Genomic DNA, 14,264 nt, shown 5'->3' on the forward strand with positions numbered 1-14,264 from the left:
AAATGCAAAGATGAGAAGAGGAACAGAAGGAGGAAGGGGATTGCAGGAGATTTCTCCGGCCGCCGTGATCGTCTTGCCGTCCCTGAGATCAACCACCGACAATCGCCATGGCCGCTGCGAGAAGGGACGGGAGGAGAAGCGTCGAGGGGCAGAAACAGGGGAGGGAGCGAAAAGATACTGGGATTTATGAGAACGATAGGACCCACTGTTAGTCCAACTATTTCACCCTCTTTCCGCCACATATTCAATCCCAGTGCAAACAAACGTCTAAAGGGCCGGGATAGACGGGGATAACAAAAGATAGGGTGACAATTTCAGGGATTCTGACTTCAGGGTTTGATTCAGACTTGGAGAACGAAATCAAGGTTATTTTTAGACTTTTTCCAAAAAAACTATTCTCCATGTACAAAGGCGGAGAGTTTTAACATATTGACTCTTGATTGGTGAATGTTTGTGATGTATTTCCACCATTTGATATGCTGCATTTCCGCTTGTTCAGTTTGCCAAACACCCTAGGTCAGTCGTCTCACTCTGGTAGAACATCTCTCAATTAGCTTATCGTTTTCTTGTTAAAAAAGGTTGTTATAATTAAATCATAGGTTAACATTAGCTCTATCTGGCTTATCCACATGAGATCAAAATCATGCTCTCTCTGCTTTGCTTTTTCTTATGACCCGAGAGACTGAAGGCTACTCATCCTCTTTCTGATAATTGAGCAAACAAGTTAACATGCATGCATGGGGTAATTTTTATTCAAGTTTCATCCAAATTTCTCACCAGGAAGGACATATAACAAAACACAGATGGAAATGACATAACGAATATTAGCCCTAATCACACACGAACAAACACGGGGACACGTCAAAACACTACACCAACGGCGACGACACGAAGACGATATATCGAGAGGCTACGCTACACCACACATGCAGACATGCAGCTAGCTGCAGCGTGTCCCTTCCCTTATTCCCTTCACCAAAACAACCTAATGATGATCAAGACGGCCGCCGTAGAGCTCAAGGACCCGGCCGTACGTCGACGGCGGCGGCGGGGGGCGCCTAGCAGGTGGCGATGCAGGACTTGGAGCACTTGGCGGCGCACTTGGCGTGGGCGGAGAGGGTGCAGCCCTTGCCGCACAGCAGCCGCTTCTTGTGGCACTCCTCCTTGGTCAGGCAGCTCTTGGCCGACTTCTCCCCCTCCTTGCTGGTGCTGCTGCTCCCCTCCTTGCCGTGCTCGCCGCTCTCCTCCTTCGCGTGCTCGCCGCTCCCCGACGGCACCGTGCCCGGGTCGCCGCCCTGCTGGATCGCCACGCCGCCGCCGGGCTTCATCCCCTCCAACGGCATCGTCGCCGCGTCCTCGCTGTCCTTCTTCTCCTCCGTCCGGACGTACGCCAGCCGCGCGGCGGGCTCCTCCTCCAGCAGGCCCTTGGCAGCCGTGAGGTGGCCCGCCCGCATGCCGCCCTGCGGCTGCTCCTCCGATGGCTGGATCGCCGCCCTCGCCGTGAGGTGGCCCGCCTGCTTGCCGTCCTGCGGCTGCTCCTCCGATGGCGTGATCGCCGCTCTCGCCGCGACGTGGTCCGCCCGCTTGCCGTCCTGCGGCTGCTCCTCCGATGGCTGGATCGCCGATCCCGCCGTGAGGTGGCCCGCCGGCTTGCCGTCCTGCGGCTGCTCCTCCGATGGCGTGATCGCCGCTCCCGCCGTGAGCTGGTCCGCCCACTTGCCGCCCTGCGGCTGCTCCTCCAATGGCTTGATCGCCGCGGCCGCCCTGGCGGCGAGCACCAGGAGCAACAGCACCGCGAGGGCTCCGGAGCGAGACATGGCTGCTGGCTGCACCGACGCCTCGGTGTCTCGCCGGCTCCGGTCGCTGGAACTGGATGCTGGTACGTGCGTGTGCTACCACTACTCGCAGCTTGCACGTTGGGCTGTGTGAGCTGCGAGACGGCGTCGTATTTATACCGCCGCGGCTAGCCATGAGGATGTGGTCGATCGGGGTGCAGCGCGCGGGCGGCGACCATGGCGTGGCGCAACTACCTCCTTCCCCGCGCGCCGGTGCCAGGCGCGGGGCGCGTGCGTGCGTCGTGAGTGGATGCATGGGCACGGTCAGGCATGCACCGACGATGAACCAACTTGCTGCATGCAGCCTCAGGAAGGAGGGAAAAGGATGAGTCCGTCATGTATGCCTTCCTGTTGACGACGATCGGGCCTAGGCAAGACATGATGAACAAGAGGTCCGTAAAAGAGGGAGACCACGCTCCAAGGGGGGGCGTTTAGCCCCTGCTGCTGGTATTTTCGTTTTTCCTGTTTTCCTTTGGGTTTTTGGGTTTTCTTTTGGTTTACTATATTAAAAACGTGAATTGATTGTGTTTTTAAAAAAGTAAATATTTTTCTAAAATTTGGGAACATTTTTTAAAAGCCTTGGTGAACTTTTTTTAAATAATTTTTAATATTTTGAAATTTCTGTAAAACAATTACTAACACGTTTCAGGGCAAACATTTAAAAAAATCCAAAAAATGGAAAATTTTGTACAAATACGTTTTTCTTTTTTTATTCCTTAGACCTAATTTTGTAGTATTCTGAACTTCTTTCAATTTTCTGAATGTTTTAAAAGTGGAACATTATTAAATATTGTTAGAATAAAAAAAGAAAATAGAAGCCCACAAAGCTGAGTAAAGAAAAAAGAAAAAAAGAAGAAAACCAGACAGGAACCTTCTCCTTCCTAAAACCGATAAGGCAAACTTAAAAGAGGAATATTGCAAAACCTGAATGCTTAACTTTTTTTAGACAGAAGATATTATTAATTTGCATGTATGCCCTTTCTAAAGTGGGTCGGCCCACCAGAGCATTCACTTTGCTTCGTTTATGCGAAATGCCGGCATTTTGACGCTGAATGTGTCAGATAAAACTCGCCTTCAACGTAGATGTTAATTTTACACTTATACTATATGTTTCAGATTGGACGGACCAAACACTTTTAGGGCTCCAACGTTATACCTCATTTGTTTATGGTTCGGATCGGAAATCTGCTCAACTCTGTCTCCAAATCGAGGGGTGGAATATGGGAATCAGGATAGGATGGTCCGCATAGCCCACTCATCTGTTTGGCTGCCCCATTATCACTCAGATGAGCCCATCACCCATAGTTGAAAGATTAGAGATACCGTTGGAGGGCCTCCGCTCAGCTGGCTATCTACAGAGACATTTTAGGATTAACGTTGGAGATGCCTTAACAAAGTAATATTTAGGGCATCTTCAATTCTAACCCGCATAGCAAACACTACATTCGTCTGCGGATAGGTGGCCAATTAGCAGACACGGACGTAGGAATCGGCCATCCAAAGTTATCCACATACATCCGTTTTTATTTTTTTTCCAAAGTTATCCACCAACATCCGTCTCTATATTTTTTAACTGCGTATGCTCAAATAGCCGCATATATAGTTTCAGTTTAGCTAAAAAATGTTCAAATGCAGCAGTAGTTATAATTGACCGTTGTGAAACTCCTCTGCCCGTGACGCGGATGGAGATAGTCAAAGACAGAACCTTTCTTCTCTTTAGAAATTGGGAGGCAAAATTGAATCGCAAGGTTCCTTCCGCCCGATTAAACTTAACCATTCCCTGCGCTTTCCGCAGTGACATGCGCATGGACTGGTTGACCCGACCAAGGGATATGCAGCCCACTCTCCGTCCGACGACCGTCGCCAAGGCGGGCCGAAGCGGCCGGTGCAGGGGTCCAGAACGAGGGGCGGGCGGGCGCATGGATGGACTACTTCCAAAAACCGGTAAAGAAAACTTAAAAGGGAAATGCTCGCAAAATCTGGACGCTTTTACTACGTACCTTTGCACCGGCCCGTCTCACTTCGCTTTGTTTTTGCGAAACGCCGACATATTGACTTTTAATACTACATTCTCAAAATTGGAGACGTCCTATACTTTATTTTATTCGCCCCCCACCCCCCGTGTCGCCCCCGCTCAGGCGACTCGGGCGGGATCTCAACCCTAGCCGCCGGGGGCTCCCCGTCTGTCCATCCCTTCTTCCGCCGCAGCCGAAGGACGCCGCCGGCCTATAGCCCGGAGGCTGACGGCTGTGGCGGGGGCCTTCCCTCTCTCCTGCGCCATGGGGGCGATGCGGAGCCCCGCGGTGTCTGATGGCACGGCCGATCTGGCCTTGGTGGCGTGGCGGGCCTGCTTTGACCGGCGGCGGCGCGGCGGCCGCCTCGGCCGAGGGCGGCGATGGTGGCGGGTGCAGCGGCCGGCCCTACTTCGGGCAACGGCCTTGGCTGCGTTCGGCGGCGGCGGATCATCTGACCTCGAATCGGCGGTGGCGGCATGGAGGGCCTGGTGGTTGGGTCGGCGCCATGCATGGTTTGCCCTTCAGACAGATCGGATCTGGCCGGTGCGGCCTGCTTGATGTGCGGCGGCTCATACTGGCGACGACCCATGTACACGATGCTTGATGGAGGTTTTTCGAGCGGATCCGGGTGAAATCTCGTTCTCGGCTTGATGCCAAGACCGGCGTTGGCGGCACTCTTTTGTGTCATTACCTTCTTGAAGGCATCACCGTGGAGAAGCTCCAGACCTCTATCCGCTACCTCCGGGGGAACCCTAGATCAATAGATCAGATGACGGCGGCGCGTTGGTGTCGTTGGGGGCGTCATTCTTGGAGGCGTACACGGGATTGAGGGACAAGTGGGCGGGGTTTTTTCGGTGGAGCGGTGCTTCATCCTACACATTGATGACGATGGATCTCGGCGGCGTGGCGCAGTGGAGACTCGGCGCCCGATGCGCGGTGATGGACACGCGCAGGAGGAGGTAGTTGTCTGGCGTCATGGTGGCGTCGATAGCAGCGTGGCCTGACAAGATAGAAGCCTCAATATCTGCTCTGAAGACGGACTTGTGGAAGATGACGGCGACGACATATGTGATTGCGTGGGACCAGTTTATGCCCCAGACCCGGTATGTGGTTCGACTGGGTTTTCTGGCTTTTGATGATAGGCTTAGGTGAGTGTTCTAGGTATTTGGCCCAGCTAGCACCCCGTCATCATATGGATAGAAGTACTGGCATATGTTGCCAAGATGGCGGATTCAAGCATATTGTTGTAATATTTTGTAAGGTCCTCGAGAATAATCAATAAAGTAGCTGTATGCATCTCTCAGATACAGAGGTCGGTGATCATCCTCCTTTTCTAAAAAAGTAGATTCTCAAAAGAAAAATGACATTTAATGTGTCAAATAAAATTTTCCTCAAACGTAAATAGATGCTTGACACTTTTAGGACTCCAACGCTATTTTTTTTTAGAAAAGGTGGACTCCAACGCTATACCTCATTTGTTTACTTCTGTATCGAACATGTGAAATCCTCCACTCTTGCTCCAAATCTTTTTTTTTTGAACAGAACTCTTGCTCCAAATCTAGGGGCCGAATATGGGAGTCGATGGTCCATGAGGGCCACTCTTAGTCAGATCACATCTTCCAACTTAGGCCTCCTTTGATTTGAAGGAATTTTATAGGGTAGAATTTTTTTAAATTTTTTTTTTATAAAGCTCTTTGATTTATAGAAATGGAATTCTATTCGTATGAAGAAAAGCTTCCTATCCTTCACATTTCATAGGAAAATAAATATTAATTTAGACTCAATGAAAAAAATCCTATGAGGTGAAACAAAGAATATCTTTTCTATTCCTATTCATAGGATTTGAGATGCATGTCATTTCATTTCTATGACTTCTCTATTTCTATAATTTTCCTATCCTATAAACCAAAGAAGGCCTTATATCTTTCTCCTCTTGATCCGACTGACCCATTATCACTCACACCAGCCCACAACCCCACGGTTCAAAAATCAGGGGCCTCTGTGTGGCTGGCTGTCCGTGGACACGTCTGAGCATATCCACAGACATTTGAGCTGGGGCGGAGCTGGCCTCGGACACCCAGGGCCAGGCTCGGCACGTGGTGTTTTTACAAGGCTTATTACCTATACAGATTTCAATTTGGGCCAAGGTTTAGCCCATCTCACACTCACAATGCCCTTTCAATCTTCGAACAGGAGAACGTCGTCTTGCACGCACGCACGATGCACTGATCTAACATGGACGCACCCAGATGAGCAGACACAACAGTCGAGTTGCCTTAGAGCACAAATGTCCTCCGCCGTTTGTCGTGCTCAGTCCTAGCCATGCTTCTAGCCTCCCCCATCCCCCACCTCGCACTGTACTCCCGCTCCACTGCTCTCCTGTGCTACTTCCAGTCCGTCGTTGTCCGCCAAGGCTGAGCTTCTGGCCTCCACCGTCCTGCGTGCAAGCAGCGAGCACAACCTTGGTTGAGCCTCAAGTGTCGTCCGCTCCGGGACGAGCCCATCATGCTCCTGTGGTCATACCGGCTGCAGCCGAGAACTCGGGCGAACTATTTAATGATGCTTGTCGGAATTTTCCTGCAAGTGATTATGTTCGTATCGCGTTTGTACCAATGAAAGAAAAATGGCGATCATTGCCCATGTCTTTCTCTCAACGATATATGAGTCATGTTCACATGAAACCTGGCCGTACCCCCTATGACAAATGACCTGAACCATTAGAACCACGGGCGTCCCCTCTCGGAACCACACGAGCAGAAAGAAACCAGACGATTGATGGGCCAGGGAAGAGTGTGATCATTGAGCACATGCAACATACACACCATCCGGCCAGGCTGCAAGGGTCAAAGGTGGGGCAGACATGGGAAAAGACGTCAATGGTAGAACATTTGTGCAGTCCAGCCAGACAACAATGCTCGAAGTACGGTAGACATGGTAGAACACACCATCCGGTGATACCACATCGTTCAAAGACCAGGCTCACATCCGAAAACACGCCCTCAAAGTACAGGCATGTTCAAGAATTCGTTCTATTAATCATTTAACTTGTCGATTAATCCCTATTCATAGGGACACCGAATAGCCGATAAACTGATAAATTAGCCGATTAATTGATCAAATGGATGATTAACTTGTTGATTAGCCTATTAATCCTTTACTTGCCAGCCAACCAAGCAGTTGCCAGTTAACGATTTCCTAACAATGAGTACGAACGGCCACGACAGAGCGCGTCGTTTGGCCAGACCACATCGTTCAAAGACTGGGCTCACGTCCCAAAACACGCCCTTCATCCAAGAGGACACGATGGTAAGAGGTCGTGGAACGACAGGACACCCCATTTAGCATAACAGAAGCAAAAGGAAGACCAATCCAATTATGTTTGTATCAGTGGCTATATAAAGGATACGTTTACTCATACTTATCGTTGACCCATTGCGCCCGTGACACAAAAGCCAACGACAAAAAAAGAAGGCAGGCAAGCTATATGAGACACTATATGAGGAATGCATTGAGACAGGGTCCATTCACACTCAAAGGACATCTTCAAACACTTGCATAAGCGTCATACACATACACATAATCACACCTAATAAGCATATAGTTAAAACATTAGCACGTGTTGCTCAAAAGCCACCGGTTTTCCTTGCCTACCACCAAGACAACATTACATAATTAGTCTGGTTTACTCAATCATCTCCTCATACTTGCAATCTTGCTCCGCTATGAAGCGTACTCACGGGCCTGTTTGAAGAATCTGTGTGGGTAGATCAGACTCTCAGCTCCATCGATCGTTGACTCATGAATGATGTCACGGCTGTTTACGCCCGTGTAATGCGCCTTGAGCATCACCGGAACAATCCAAGCCTAATCGTGTTCAGCCGATCATCTCAGCCGTTCCACATGCGTAGGAACCCGGGCGAACTTGTTGAAAACTCTAAAAAAAAGACAACTATTGTACACTCTAAAACACAACAGTGTTCTATCTCTCACATCGATTTCCCTTTAAAAAAGTGTTCGATCTCTCCTATGGGGTATGGCGCTGCCACACTAGTATATTGTTCCATGGTTTTCTGAAGAATAAGGACCGTTGTAAAACTCTACTACTGCCCGTGACACGGATGGAGATGGAGATGGTCAAAGAAAGAACCCTCTTCTCTTCTTTATAGAAAAGAAAGAAAGAAAGAAAACTGCAAGTCAAAATTGAATCGCAAAGTTCCTTCCGCCCGATTAAATGAAACAAATTCCATGCGCTTTCCGCGGTGACATGCGCATGGGTTGGTTGACCCAACCCGACCCGACACACTGTCCGTCGGACGCCAGAGCGGCCGGTGCACTCGACCGGCGGAAAGTGAAAGCGAAAGTTTTTTTCGAAACGGAGGAGTGAAAGCGAAAGTGGTACCGAGGCTCGGCTATTCGCTCGGGCGGGTCCCCGGTTTTTGACGGGCGTCGCGCCGCTCGCTGGTTTTGCCTTCCGCCCTGCCTGCGCCCACCGGCACGGGCGGCATATGCCATCGCGTGGGGACGAATGATCCGCCCTCGAGATCTCGAATGGCCCCCACCTGAGAGTGCCCCGGCCAGGCACATGCTTCCCCATCAGCGCCCGTGCTCCCAGTCCGAGTGGCGCTGGTTAATTCGTCTGTCGTTATTAAGTCTTTTTAAACCGACTTCGTTCAAACAAGGCCTTCTGTTTTCTCTCTCTATTTCCCACTCCCTCCATTCAACTTTGACCGTACATTACATCAATAATGTGAATTTTTGTGACTTAGAAAATTAGGACTCAACTATAAACCTGATGCCGGATTTTTGACCACGGCAAATCAAAAGTTTTTCATGGAAAATTATGTTCTTCGAGCCGAGTACAACAAATCCGTCCCACTTTATATTTTTTTTGTAAGAAATTATTGTGCTTGTAAACTAAATTTGCTATCATCGCGTCAATATAGATTGCCTAAAAAATTCCAGATTTTTGCCATCCCTAAAAAAATCTGATATCAGACTTTTAGTGTTTCAGTGTTTAAATCCTTGCAGGTGCCAAAATCTTCTACGTACCGCTATGCAAGCAAGGTCCCGCCGTCCTTGATTGCAAACGACACGAAGGAGGACGTCTACTTCCATCTTCATCTGAGCAAGCAAGGTTAGCGAGCGCTAAGACTTGGCCATCTGATTGCCACCCGACAACACCTCTCAAGGAGGGGGAGGGGTGTCGAAAGGGAACAAGGCGATCCAAAGAGGATCGCAGACTCGCTAAACCGACTTTAGATGAGAGCAACAGGCTCTTATGTGAAACAGGTCGAATGGCGAGAGCAACGAGCACACCTCATGAACCTGCACCAAAGGTAGGAAAAACTAGGACCACTCACCATCATCCTGCCAGCATCACCTGCAACCACAGAGTTCATACCGGGCATCACAAGCCAGGTCCAACGCAAGCCGTCGAAGCCATGTTTGCGTCGGATCTGAGCGACACACAACATGTCAGTCCCACCAAAACTACAGCGTGCCATGAACACATGTCTCAGCGTTAGGAAGACGGATCGCAACCCGACCCACATTTGACGGGGCTAGAGACCGAGCTATCCACCAGCCGGCAACAAAGAGCGCACGACGAGCATCTATAGGGTCCCGAGCCTTTGGTGCGTGCCCGCCTCCGCCATGACAAAGGCCGGCGGCGAGGGAGAGATCCAAGGGTGGCGGCTAGGTCTCTTGGGTCGCCTAGGGCAGACGACACGAGAGTCGGGTGACTAAGATACAAGTACTCAAAATTATTTATGTTTACCACCCACTAGAAATCTATTTATTTAAAAACAAAAAAATCTATTTATTTGTCCCCTGTCAAAAATCTATTTATTTCTTTTATTTCCAACATATACGATTTTAAATGCTAGACTAGAGAATTTTCATCTACAACTTCTTCCCCAAGAAGAAGACGTGGAAAACGGCTGACGGTAACGGGGCGAAGCAGTGGTGGCGGAGAGCGGCCGCGTCCACCTCTCCACTCGGCGGCCAAACCACGTGTCCACAATCCCGTCTTCCTCCTCCCTCCGCCCCTTCGCCCACCGAATCGGCCCCCGAAATCCCCCACTCCCATTCCTATAAAACATCCATCCATCCGCCCCAAATCCAAATCTCATCGCCATCCCACTCTCCCCCACCCCACCCTCGTCTCCCCCGGATCGGTAGCGCGCGATGGCCAACATCGACATGGCGGCGGTGCTGGCGGACCTGGAGCGGGACGCGGCGGCGGACGCCCGCACCCCGCGGACCAAGCTGGTGTGCACGCTCGGCCCGGCCTCCCGCTCCGTGCCCATGCTCGAGAAGCTGCTCCGCGCCGGCATGAACGTCGCGCGCTTCAACTTCTCCCACGGCACCCACGAGTACCACAAGGAGACCCTCGACGCCCTCCGCCAGGCCATGCACAACACCGGCATCCTCTGCGCCGTCATGCTCGACACCAAGGTACTACCATCCCTCCCCCTCCCCCGTCTCGATCTCCCCTCCCCCGCCCCGCCGCCCTGCCCCGCCGCTGGCGCGGCCTCGGTTCACCGGATCGGGCCGTTTTGCGGGGTGGCATCTGTAGGTTTTGGTTCGAGGGTGGGAGGCGTGGTCTCCTCCGATCTACTGATCTGTCGATCGGGAGTTCGATTGGGGGTGATCTGGAGGCAACCGCGTGTCAGCGTGGTCGGATTAGGATTGCAGCTTTGGTGGTTTTGACTTTTTGGGGGGCTACATTTAATGGCACGTACGTACATGTGTGGTTGGTTAGATTGGCCTCAGGGCTCTGCCTTGTCGTCGAAGGTTGGATCTAGGATTGATTGGGCTGGTGGACATTTGCGATGCTGGTGAAATGGAATCGATATATCATGGGATGGCATGTAGCGTGGCCTGCGCAACGGCATCCGTGTTGCGTTGTGTCGTTTTGTCGTCGGCCTACAGATCCCGCCGCCATCATCAGCGGCCGCCGCGCAGCTGATTGCTCAGTGCTGGAGACGGTTGTGCCGTAAGACCCGGCTCCGAACGACCTGCTGTATTTAGAATACATCATGGTAGTTAACACAAGTTTTGCATATTGTCGGCATGTTGTTCAGTTACTTTGTCCACTACTGGTTTTACTGACCAGACATTACTTGTAAATATATTTTAAGGACGGTTTGGTGGCTGCTTATTCCAGATCTTGGTGTTACGATATTGCTGGTTCTCATAGGAGCTTTTGTTCATGCGCACAAATAGAAGGAAGCAATTGATACACTTACAGAGAGGTTCTATTTGGTAGTAACAAAACTTGCTCCAGTAGTTGTTTATTACACAATAATGGCTTAATGCTTCATCTCTTTTATATAACTAGCTCTTCATCTTGTGGTGCTTATCTTCACGGATCACATGTTTAAATTTAATGGTTTTATTTCTTATACTCCCTCCGATCACTATTATAAGATGTTTTTTTTGGATATTTCAATATGGACTACACACAGACTGAAATGAGTGAACAAATACACTAAAACGTTTCCACATACATCCGATTTATTCTAGATAAAAGTTAGTTGAACATCTTATAATAGTGAACGGGAGGAGTACTTCAGTAAGCTCAATGAGACCGGTCCTTGCAATCAGTTGCTTTTATTGCAGTGTTTTCTTTTGGTGACCATTTTATATACTGTTTTTTGCAAAAAGGGAAGACCGTTTCATATGATGTGTAATCTGTGGCCTACATTCTGTTTGGGTCTTGTTAGTAGGTATTTGAGGGCATTATATGATGATCTGTACTGAGTATTTTCTTCATTACTGCAGGGACCTGAGATTCGTACTGGATTTTTGAAGGATGGTAAACCAATCAAACTGACAAAGGGTCAAGAAATCACTGTTTCCACCGACTATGATATCAAGGGCGACACGAACACGATCTCCATGAGTTACAAGAAACTTCCTCAGGATGTGAAGCCTGGGCATGTCATACTATGTGCTGATGGTACCATCTCCTTGGCTGTTCTCTCTTGCGACCCAGCAGCTGGAACTGTCAGATGTAGGTGTGAGAACACTGCAATGCTTGGAGAGAGGAAGAATTGTAATCTGCCAGGAATTGTCGTGGACCTTCCTACACTAACGGAGAAGGATAAGGAGGACATTTTGGAATGGGGTGTGCCTAATGACATTGACATGATTGCTTTGTCGTTTGTCCGCAAAGGATCAGATTTGGTGACCGTCAGGCAGCTTCTTGGACAGCATGCAAAGCGCATCAAGTTAATGTCAAAGGTTTGTATGTTGTTACTCTCAGCTATTTTATGTGTTTTCTTAGTGTGCATTTCCCTGTGCTTGCTAAACTCTTTGATATTCTCTGCAATGATGAAATGTATCTGCATGTTAGTTAAGTACCAGGGCAACCACAGATGATGTTTATTTCTTATACATTGAGGTTGAGCTGCCTAACTGTTTTGCAGTCAAGCTTTTTGTTAATACTTAATACACACTGGATATGCTCTGTTCCACATGTGCTCCTGTTTGTAAAAACACTGTAGTCTATTCTATGCTGTATTAGGCAAAAATACACAATTGAATTTACTCTCAGCTTTTTGTTAAGTACCAGGGCAACCATAGGTGATGTTTGTTTTTTACATATTAAGCTGCCAAACTGTTTTGCAGTCGAGCTTTTTGTTAATACATACTGGAATTCTCAATCCTGGAACCCATGAATTCTTTGGCTCTTCCCTGTGGCATGTTCCACACCTGCTCCTGTTTTTAAAGACATTAGGCAAAAATACACAGTTTGTTCTCTTCGTGCTATCCTTAATAAGCACATTTTGTTAAACCTTGGGTCAGTTGGATGAGCAAGTTTTGCCTCTTCTTTCCTTCATCTCCCCTGACAAGGTTTTTTCCCTGTAATTGTGAAATTGTTCCGACTACTTGGCTTTGTTGTTTAACAACCATGTTTAGAAAATTATCTACTGTGTATATATACATGCATGCTTGCTTCTGACCATGTTAGTTATGTTCTTATGTATCTGACTTCTTTCTTGAATCTGTAGGTTGAAAACCAGGAGGGCATTGTGAACTTTGATGACATTCTGAGGGAAACCGATGCCTTTATGGTTGCCAGAGGTGATCTTGGAATGGAGATTCCAGTTGAGAAGATATTCCTGGCCCAAAAAATGATGATTTACAAGTGCAACCTTGCTGGCAAGCCTGTTGTCACAGCGACCCAGATGCTTGAGTCAATGATCAAGTCCCCGAGGCCAACCCGTGCCGAGGCTACTGACGTCGCAAATGCGGTGCTTGATGGAACCGACTGTGTCATGCTCAGTGGTGAAAGCGCTGCTGGAGCATACCCTGAGGTGGCTGTGAAGATCATGGCTCGCATCTGCGTGGAGGCAGAGTCTTCCCTGGACAACGACGCCGTCTTCAAGGAGATGATCAAGGCCGCGCCCCTCCCGATGAGCCCGCTGGAGTCCCTTGCGTCTTCCGCCGTGCGGACCGCCAACAAGGCCAGGGCCACTCTGATCGTCGTCCTGACCCGTGGTGGCACCACTGCGAAGCTGGTGGCCAAGTACCGCCCCAGGGTCCCGATCCTCTCGGTGGTTGTCCCAGTGCTGACAACCGACTCGTTCGACTGGACCGTCAGCTCCGAGGGCCCGGCCAGGCACAGCCTGATCTACAGGGGCCTGATCCCGCTCCTCGCCGAGGGCTCCGCCAAGGCCACCGACTCGGAGTCGACGGAGGAGATCCTCCAGGCGGCGCTCAAGTCGGCCGTGAAGAAGCAGCTCTGCAAGGCCGGCGACGCCGTAGTCGTCCTGCACCGCATCGGCATGGCCTCCGTCATCAAGATCTGCACCGTCAAGTGACCGCCATTGCCGGGCATGGTGACCCGAGCGCCGCCCCGGTCCTTGCTGCCGTGGCGAGACCCGGGTCTCCCTTGTTCCTCTCTGGTCTTTCTCCTGGAGACGAACTGATTAATCGCCGTACCGTCAGTATTGCAGTTTGTTGCATAGATCCGATCCGAGCTGGTAAATTAGGAGGGAGAGGACTCCGTTATATAGAGCTCTTTTATTACCTGTAGTATGGTGTTTGGCAGGTGTCATGCCTGCACAAATTTTTCTCTAATTATTATTAGTTGCTGCTGCTGCTTGTTGTACTCTGAACTCTCAAGTACTGGTTTGGTAGTGATGTCGATACATGTGGTGATAATAAGATTTTGGCATCGTCGAGTCGGAAGCTCAAGGACAGTTGCGCATCTCCATCGCAGTCTCTCAAAGAAAGAATTATTCGCTGTGAGGATGCTATCTTTCGAAATCATCTGAGGTAATTTGATTTCTCCAGGGAAATTTGATTGGGAACTGATGATACATTCTCACACAAGAGATAGGACGAGCCACTCAACTGGAGACACCAAACAACAGCGATGCCGATGATGGACACAAGCTGCTGC

General features: G+C 49.6%; 2 protein-coding genes across 2 annotated transcripts; one reads left to right on the top strand and one right to left on the bottom strand.

Annotated features, from left to right (window-relative positions):
* Positions 1-717: 717 nt before the first annotated feature.
* On the bottom strand, positions 718-1,921 carry LOC125534523 (uncharacterized). The gene has a single exon (XM_048697725.2). It carries the CDS (start codon positions 1,815-1,817, stop codon positions 1,059-1,061), a length of 759 nt encoding a protein of 252 aa, XP_048553682.1. The 5' UTR covers positions 1,818-1,921; the 3' UTR covers positions 718-1,058.
* A 7,944-nt stretch (positions 1,922-9,865) lies between these two features.
* On the top strand, positions 9,866-14,043 carry LOC125540317 (pyruvate kinase, cytosolic isozyme). Its single transcript, XM_048703925.2, has 3 exons — positions 9,866-10,306; positions 11,636-12,097; positions 12,868-14,043. Exons 1-3 carry the CDS (start codon positions 10,037-10,039, stop codon positions 13,678-13,680), a joined length of 1,545 nt encoding a protein of 514 aa, XP_048559882.1. The 5' UTR covers positions 9,866-10,036; the 3' UTR covers positions 13,681-14,043.
* The last annotated feature ends 221 nt before the right edge of the window (positions 14,044-14,264 follow it).

Source organism: Triticum urartu, chromosome 2A (genome assembly GCF_056163025.1).
Source record: "Triticum urartu cultivar PI428250 chromosome 2A, HENAU_Tu73, whole genome shotgun sequence".
NCBI classification, from domain to species: Eukaryota; Viridiplantae; Streptophyta; class Magnoliopsida; order Poales; family Poaceae; genus Triticum; species Triticum urartu.

Bases quoted from the DNA above. Each gene is read 5' to 3' on its own strand.
- LOC125534523 (XM_048697725.2), bottom strand. From the start codon at position 1,817: ATGTCTCGCTCCGGAGCCCTCGCGGTGCTGTTGCTCCTGGTGCTCGCC.
- LOC125540317 (XM_048703925.2), top strand. From the start codon at position 10,037: ATGGCCAACATCGACATGGCGGCGGTGCTGGCGGACCTGGAGCGGGAC. The intron at 10,307-11,635 runs GTACTACCATCC...TCATTACTGCAG, and splicing joins CCGTCATGCTCGACACCAAG to GGACCTGAGATTCGTACTGG. The intron at 12,098-12,867 runs GTTTGTATGTTG...TTGAATCTGTAG, and splicing joins GCATCAAGTTAATGTCAAAG to GTTGAAAACCAGGAGGGCAT.